This window comes from Rattus rattus, chromosome 4 (genome assembly GCF_011064425.1).
Source record: "Rattus rattus isolate New Zealand chromosome 4, Rrattus_CSIRO_v1, whole genome shotgun sequence".
NCBI lineage: Eukaryota > Metazoa > Chordata > Mammalia > Rodentia > Muridae > Rattus > Rattus rattus.
In genome coordinates, this window is record NC_046157.1 from 85,760,129 (window position 1) to 85,768,600 (window position 8,472).

General features: G+C 42.3%; 1 protein-coding gene across 1 annotated transcript; it reads left to right on the forward strand.

The window, feature by feature from the left end:
- Nucleotides 1–1,837: 1,837 nt before the first annotated feature.
- Enpp4 (ectonucleotide pyrophosphatase/phosphodiesterase 4) lies at nucleotides 1,838–8,201 on the forward strand. Its single transcript, XM_032900684.1, has 3 exons — nucleotides 1,838–2,694; nucleotides 3,016–3,186; nucleotides 4,856–8,201. Exons 1-3 carry the CDS (start codon nucleotides 1,869–1,871, stop codon nucleotides 5,221–5,223), a joined length of 1,365 nt encoding a protein of 454 aa, XP_032756575.1. The 5' UTR covers nucleotides 1,838–1,868; the 3' UTR covers nucleotides 5,224–8,201.
- The last annotated feature ends 271 nt before the right edge of the window (nucleotides 8,202–8,472 follow it).

Consider the following 8,472-nt stretch of genomic DNA (forward strand, 5'->3'; position numbering starts at 1 on the left):
CACATATAAAAAGAGTCTAAAATCTTCTTAATTTATCATTAGTTCCATTGTAATGTTCTGCCCACCATAGCACAGGCCTAACTAATGTTATAACTAAAATGGATGAGGGAAGCTAATATTAAAGATCTGCTCCTAACCTTTAGGCTTTCCCATTTTACATACAAGGATATAGAAGCTGGGAGGGAACAGATGGCCAAGGACTCCGTCTTCTAGGAGACTTCCTACTCTTTCCATGTTGCTAAGCTTAAAGATAAGGACTGCCTTCGATTCCAGACAGTGTGCTGAGAGCTCTGGGATTCATAAGAGCATGTTGGGTTGTTTTTTTTTTAAACATCCTTTTTATTCCGGATTTGGGAAAGGAAGATCCTTTTGTCTGTCTGTATTTTGTGGGAGAAGGGCAGACATAGTTTTCATTATGTGGTATCATTTTGCATATAGGAAGTAGTACAAGACATTCTCACATTCAAAACACCCGAATCTGCATTAGAAGATGCGTCATTCAAACCATTTTTTGAGGCAAGATGAGATAATAAAGATGTTTGCTATTCTTGCGGCGGGACATTTAAGGATACAGTTCCACTTTTTAAGCTATAGTTTGATATGTAAGACACCATTGGATGCACTCCTTTAAGTGTGCAGCTTATGAGACCATAACTATCATCACAGTCCATCTGAAAGCACTTTTCACCACCCTCAAGAGAAGCGTCTCTCCCCTTGGCCTTTACTCACAAGCCTACCCCTAAGGCTATATCCATGCCGTCTTATCTCAATAGAAATGGCCCTCTTAAACATTTCATCAAAATAGAAGCATACAAGAGGTGGTCGTTGGTGATTTCCTCCTTCATCTGTGCTCTTGGCATGGCATCTACGTTTTGGACATAACCAAAGGTGATGAAGAGTCGCTGCCGTGTTTTCCTCTAAGAAGTTTACAGCTTTACCTTTTATGTGGGTCTGTGATCAGTTTTGATTTAACTGTTCCACGTGAGGGGAGATGGGAGCACCATGGTCATTCTTTGGCCAGTGGCTGCCCAGCTTTTGCAGCATTTATTGAATTGGCTCCTTATCTCTCCCGACTGTCACAGGTAACTTTTTGAAACACTTTAGGCACGCTATAAACTTGCATATAATCCAGTAATCGATGGGATATTAGAAAAAACTGTCATGCCTTTAGCTCTCCGGTGGACGTTGAATGGTGGTCTAGTGATGAAACTCCCTTTAGTAACTTGTTAAATTTCTTCTGAAGGTACTGTGGCATCCAAGTCCTTACAGGCTTTGTCCTTTAGTCAGCCTCATGTCAAAATTGGAGCAGTTGCCCACTGAGATCTCCCCGGCCGGGTAGCATTCTGTTTGTCTCAGCAGTTTTGTCTTAGACACAAGCTGGTGATGGGCCAAGATGGTAGGCTTCCCACCAGCTACTCATGTGTGCTAACAAACAAGAAAGCTTGTATTCTGAACAAAAGAGTCGTTTCTATGTTTCCATCTATGTTTTGTAAAGGTTTAGGATAATTCCTGCTGCTCCAGATGAGCAAGATAGACCAACAGGGATATTTATGGAGACAAAAAAAAAAAAAGGTCCCATTTTCTCTCCAGAGCTTTACGATGTGTGCAACAAGTGTTGGGAGTGAACTGGGAAAGGAAAGGCAATTTTTTTTTCTGTGTTTCAACTTCATTGTTCTCTTTAAAGGTAAGTTCTAAGTTGTCCTCAGTAGAGTTAGCCTATAAGGGATTTGTAAGCGTTGATTTGTAAGCGTTGATTCTCTTCTGCTGGGTAAATTTCTGAAACTTCAATAGTGTTGCTACTTTATGCATTATGGGTCTTTTTGTTTATGTTTTAGGGGCCCCCAGCTGCTGTATCCAACGTGTTCACTATGAAGTTACTAGTAATTCTTTCGTTTTGGGGACTTGTTGCTGGCTACAGAGGTAACTCTTCCTATAGCTCGGCACCTCAGTTACTTCTGGTATCCTTTGATGGCTTTAGAGCTGACTACCTGAAGAACTATGACCTTCCTCACCTCCAGAACTTTATCAAAGAAGGTGTCTTGGTGGAACACGTTAAAAATGTTTTTATCACAAAAACATTTCCAAACCACTACAGCATTGTGACAGGCTTATATGAGGAAAGCCATGGCATTGTGGCCAACTCCATGTATGATGACGTCACAAAGAAACATTTTTCTGAATCCAATGATAAGGATCCGTTTTGGTGGAATGGGGCAGTGCCTATTTGGGTGACCAATCAGCTTCAGGAAAACAGATCAAGTGCTGCTGCTATGTGGCCTGGTACTGATGTGTCCATTCATAATGTCACACCTTCCTATTTTATGAATTACAGCAGCTCAGTGCCCTTTGAGGAGAGACTAAATAACGTTGCCACATGGCTCAGCAGTTCCAACCCACCAGTCACCTTTGCAACGCTCTATTGGGAAGAACCGGATGTAAGCGGCCACAAATACGGGCCCGAAGATAAATTCAACATGCGTCGGGTATTGAAAGAAGTAGATGGCCTTATTGGTGATCTTGTCCAAAAGCTCAAGGCGTTAGGACTGTGGGAAAGTCTTAATGTGATCATTACAAGCGATCATGGGATGGCTCAGTGTTCTGAGAACAGGCGGATATATTTGGATACCTGCATCAACCATTCAGACTATAGTGTCATAGACTTAACCCCCGTGGCTGCGATTCTTCCCAAAATAAGTAAGTAACTGTTTAAAATAAGTAAGACAGACATTTTTCCAGTGATGGAATTAGTTATCAGCTGTAACAGATAGTTCATATTTGCTTAGGAAACTTGGTGTAAAAACTGTCCCCTTTCTAAATCAACCAGGACAGGCTGGTTGGATATGTGGGTTATTCCAAGTGCCCATCTCTGACACTGTCGCACAACTACAGTCTGTTTTGAGGATTAAAAGTAATTTAATTAGATATTACCCAGAATGTATTTCTATTTATGCTCGTCAGTTATGTCTTTGCTTCTAAGTCAACCACTGTTTCCCGGTTCATCTTTCCCTTTTACAGATATAACAGAGGCTTATAACAAACTGAAACACTGTAACCCTCACATGACTGTTTATCTCAAAGAAGCTATCCCTAACAGATTTTACTACCAACACAGCGATCGGATTCAGCCCATTCTTTTGGTTGCTGATGAAGGCTGGACAATCGCACTAAACACGTCATCGTCAAAATGTAAGTGTTTATTTCTGTGTTTGGGGAGTCTCTGAGGGCTACATCCCACACTGCGACCTTGTTCAAAAAGATTTAATTAGGTCCATACCGAACTCTAAGCGCAGTTTTGCAGGGCAGTCCACAAGTGAGTTTGACCACACAGCTGTTTACAGTGGCCACAGTTCTCGCTTCCATCGGGAGGTTGTGTAATTCTAGGGAAGAGCTGTACTTTCACTTTCCAATTCCTTCTCCTTGTATATGTTTGGGAAAAAAAAAAGTTTGCCCGAGTGATCCCCAGACTTTCCTAGATGATAAACTCACTTCCTTACGTGCTCTGGTTCTGAGGGGTCACTGGTCAAGAGTGGAAAGCAAACAGATAAGTTAACAAAGTAGCTCTGTCCCAGCTGCCCAGACAGGGACCGATGTGCACGGTGAGCCATGCAGGGTGAGCCGTGCAGGGTGAGCCGTGCAGGGTGAGCTGCTCATCTCATCTCAGATGCCCCTTATGCATCCGTATTTTGTTTGTAGTCTCGCTACTTTAAGAATTCTGATCCCGAAGTCCATTGCAGGGCTCAGCAAACCTCCTTAAAGTGCTGGCCAATGACTCTTTCTGGCTTCGTGGGCCCGCTGGTCTCTGTTTCAGCTCCTGAGCCCAGCTCTGTTGTTCTAGCATGAGAACTGCCATGGATAGCCAGCTGGTAGGCTAACTGAGGTGGCGAGTGTAGTAATGAAGTTAGCTTACAGAAGCAGATGAAGGAGCACGCTTCAGCACAGCCTGACGAAGGACGGGGATGTGGTTTTATGTTGTTTTTAAATACTTATTTCTATAAACTAGGAAAATACAGAAAAGAGAGCAAAACCGTCACAATCGGTCAGTACGAAAATACAGACAAGTATTATTCATGGGACTTTGCCCTCCCAATACATTTTTCATGACAGTTGAGTACTTGAGTTAGAATTTTGATCACAGTGGAATCATTGGAGGCTTGTAATACCAGTTCCCTGAGCTCTACAATAAACTTCCATATCCCTAAAATGGAAATTCACCAAATGCATGTGGTCCACATCGACAGACAAGGTCCTTAGAGCTCCACCGAAGAATCTGCTGTTGGATTTCTATCGGGGATGGCTGGCCATTATTCCTTTGAGCCAGAGTTTATGGGAGCTACAAACTTGAGTTGTCTGCATTTCTTTTACATGTGGTACACAGGTGCTTTCTCTCAAATCCTCACTTTTCCCATCTTTTCGAAGTTTGAGGCGTTTACTCGCCGGCAGTCAGTAGTGATGTGTTACGCCGTGGTATTGCTTTTGGGACAATTGAGGGACTTGAGTCTGGACCCCATCCCTCCACTCGGTGTTCTGTCTCCTCTCTCAGTGGTACGGGCCCCTTAGCACCAGCGCTGTTGACAGTGAGCTGTGCTGCTAGCACTGGGGATGAATAGGTGAAGAAAGAGGTCGGAGCGGAAACATTAGGACCTCAGGTTGAGAAGTGTTGACGTCTAAAGCTGGGACTCATGTGAAATTCACCCGCCCTAAGTTGACGGAAACACAGATTTTCATGTCTGCCTTCTGCTTAGTGCAGCCAGAACCTTCATAGATGGAGACAAGGCTGGCAGGAGTGTGTTCTAGTGAACAAGCTCTTCTGTAGTCAAACACTAAGGTTTAATAGCATTACTGTCTTTTCTTGCAGTAGGTGACCATGGCTATGACAATTCACTGCCCAGCATGCATCCGTTTCTCGCTGCCCATGGGCCTGCGTTCAGGAAAGGCTACAGGCAGAGCACCATCAACACTGTGGATATTTACCCAATGATGTGCTACATCCTGGGACTGAAACCACATCCCAACAATGGAACCTTCAGCCATTCCAAGTGCCTGTTAGTGGACCAGTGGTGCATCAACCTCCCAGAAGCCATTGGGATTGTCGTTAGTGCACTATTGGCATTAACCGTGCTAACAGGCCTCATAATCTTCATGCAGAACAGATCGTCTGCATCCCGTCCATTCTCCCGCCTACAGCTGCAGGAAGATGATGATGATGATCCTTTAATTGAGTGACCCACTGTGTCTTACTCATATCTAAACTAAGGATCCACGCAAGGAGTGAGTGGTATTACAGCCATAAAAAGGTATACTTCCAAAGACAAGACAGACATGGCAAAATCTCTCTGGGGTGTGTGTGTGTGTGTGTGTGTGTGTGTGTGTGTGTGTGTGTGTGTGTGTGTGTGTTATGTTGCCTATGCAGATAACCCTGATAGTAATAGAGTCACTGGTAAATCAGTTCAAACCGCCTGTTTCCATAACAAATCTAGCCTCTGAGAGAATACTCTGAGCCTGCCTGCTTTCCTTCCTTCCTTCCTTCCTTCCTTCCTTCCTTCCTTCCTTCCTTCCTTCCTTTCTTCCTTCTTCCTTCCTTCTTCCTTTCTTCCTTCTTCCTTTCTTCCTTCTTTTCAATGACATATATCTTTAAGTGAAAATATACCAGAATTTAATAGGCACGCTTTTCTAACATGTTTATATATTTGTAAATGACACAAAACTATTTATGTAATTTGTTCATTTGTGTATCCCGGAGAAAAGGTTGCATATATTTTTATATTTGTCTTTAATGAGTGTGTGTCCCTAGAAAACCCTTGAAGTAGGAAATTCTGTGATAGTTAATAAAACTGATTAGCCACATAGCATAACTATAGCATACAAAGAAATCATTTTAAATAAAGCTGCTAAGAACAAACAAAACCCAAGGAAGACTATGTAATATAAAGCCCGAGCTTGATAAAGTCCGTAAGCGATTGGCGCCTCAGAAGTTGAGTCTGGAGCTGGGCGGGGTGGTGCACACCTGTAGGGAGGGTGAGGCAGAGGGGCCTAGAGGTGGAGTCCAGCTCGGGCTGCATAGCAACACTGGCGTTTTGTTTGTTCACTTGTTTGCTTTAGTTACAGTTTTAGATACTATTGTTAATAAGGAGTTTCAAAGAAAATAGAGAAAAAATGTTCTCTGTGTTTAACTCTTCTGGGTAAGTTGTGTGTGCCACTGTGTTTGTATGAGTGGATGTGCAGACGCCATATGACATGCAAAGGGGCTGGGCTCTGTGCCAGAACACAGCTCAAGGCAAGGCTGCTTCTTGCAGACCTTATGTGCATACTTAATATCACAATTAAAATATCGTATTTTTTGTTACAATTTTCAACTCGTTCAAACTCCACGTTTGTTGGAAGTATCAAATGCTGCAGGAAAAAATAAGACCCGAGTATACAGCTGCAAGGTCAGGACTTTTGTATTGACCTTTGAGGCTCTTGAGCGTGCCTTCCGTGCAGTGGAGTGGGAATACATGTAACATGGAGGTTAGCGTCTTCCCCCCCCCCGGCAGCAACCATGTGCTAAGGGCGGAGCACTCCAGCCCTGCACTGCTGGCTTCTCACCTGACTCCTCCTAAGCCCGAGAACCAAAGAGCTGTTGTGAAGCACTGATATCATCCGTCCCCTCCATAGCGGGGTCCTCAGAACCGGAGCTATTAAGACAACTAGCCTATGTGGTGTCCGTTAAACAGCAGACCACAGCTTCGTGTTACTGGTGTGCTCGCCAGCATTCTGACAACGTAAAGCAAACTTGGTCATTGCTCTTCAGATGCAAGATGGAGCTACACTGATGATCCCTGGTGGACGACACTTGTCAGTCGTCTTAGATTTATTGCACTGCTGTGGCTCACTGCAAATTTCCTTAAAGTTTGGTGTCTGGTGCCTCATTGTTTTGGGGTTTCAAGAGGCATATCTGTACATAATCTATGCTCCTGGCCACAGAATGGCTGTTTTAAGAACAGGATAGGACTGGTTTTGCTCATAAATGTTCTGATCTATTTTGTTACACGCAATCGTGATACTAAGGGGTCAAGAGTTGACCCAGTAAAACAGTAGAGAAACCCCTGCTTATTTCAATTTCCATGTAAGGAAATAACAAATAAACTGCCACCTTCACTTTGAGAGAAAATGACTGGGGCATTTTTGAACTGTCTCCCAGCAGAGTTGAAGATACCTTAGTTCCTACAGTGGTGTGGATCCCAGCGACTGCCTTACCTCGACCGCACCTTATACTTGGTGTCCGCCTCTAGAATAGAAGGTTTAAAAGGGTGGGAGAGGAAGGGATGCCCTTTCAGTGTCTTAGCCCTGTGCAACACATGTATTTATTTTGTATTTTACTCTGTTCTCAGAATACTAGAACTAGGTAAAATTTTATAAAGCACTTATTTGGGAGACAAGAATAGTATTTATTTAATCAAATAGATTATCACTGAACTTTCTGCTAATACGTTTATATCTTTGAAAAAAATTATCACTATTGCCTACAGTTTTGCTCTGAGAAAAGCTTTTTAGTAAGGGTAGCCTTTGACGTGGGGTTTGGGTGTGTGTGTTACAAAGAATTAACTGAACCTGCTCTGCTTTCTGGTCAGGAGAAAATCATTTGGCTTCAGAAAATATTTAGCTCTTGGTGATAGTACCCAAAGGTCAGAGGAAAGTATTTAGTCTCCTTATTTTTTGTTAATTGCACTAGTCAGCTCAGAACTGTGTACCTTGACTTTCTAGTAGAGGGCCAGTTGTGTTCCTGTTAGCCACCTATCATGCATGTTCTTCTGTAAAAGCAATGGGGTATAGCAAAGGCTTGCTCACCGTGCTGCCCAGAAGACTTCCTTTTTAGAACCCACAAGCATAGCCTTGGGATATTAAAGGATCAAATGCCTTTGCACTGATCTTGGGCATATCCCTCTCTGCCCACCTGGTAAGCTTTAAGGATGGTTGGCTTTAATTCCTTTTATGAAGAGTGGTTTATTTCATTTTAAATTTATAACATTATAAATGAAGGACAAAGATTAGGTATAAAGTATGTATTTATTGTCAGTTCTCAAACAGCATATAAATACTGTGAGTATGCTGTAAGGAAATTTGCAGTGCCTTAAGTTAAAGGAAATACATTGTTTCAACTTGTAGCTAACGACTTTGCTTATGATTTCAATTTATGCAAATAAAGTCTACGCAAACAAATACATCAGCCTTCTTAATTTGTCACCTTCTTATATAATGTACATACTGTGAAAGCTGAATGTTCATGACTTGAGCAATTCTGTAACAACCCTTATAGACATTCATTACAGATCTTTTTTTAAACCAGGATTAAAGGTATATAATAGCCAATTTTAAAAATAATATATAAAATACATGTAGTTTGAAGGCATCATTGACAAGAGACCCAGAGTAAATTTGTACAACCTCTTGAACTAAGATCCATGCCTTAGAATAAAAGGGAAGAAATTTTAT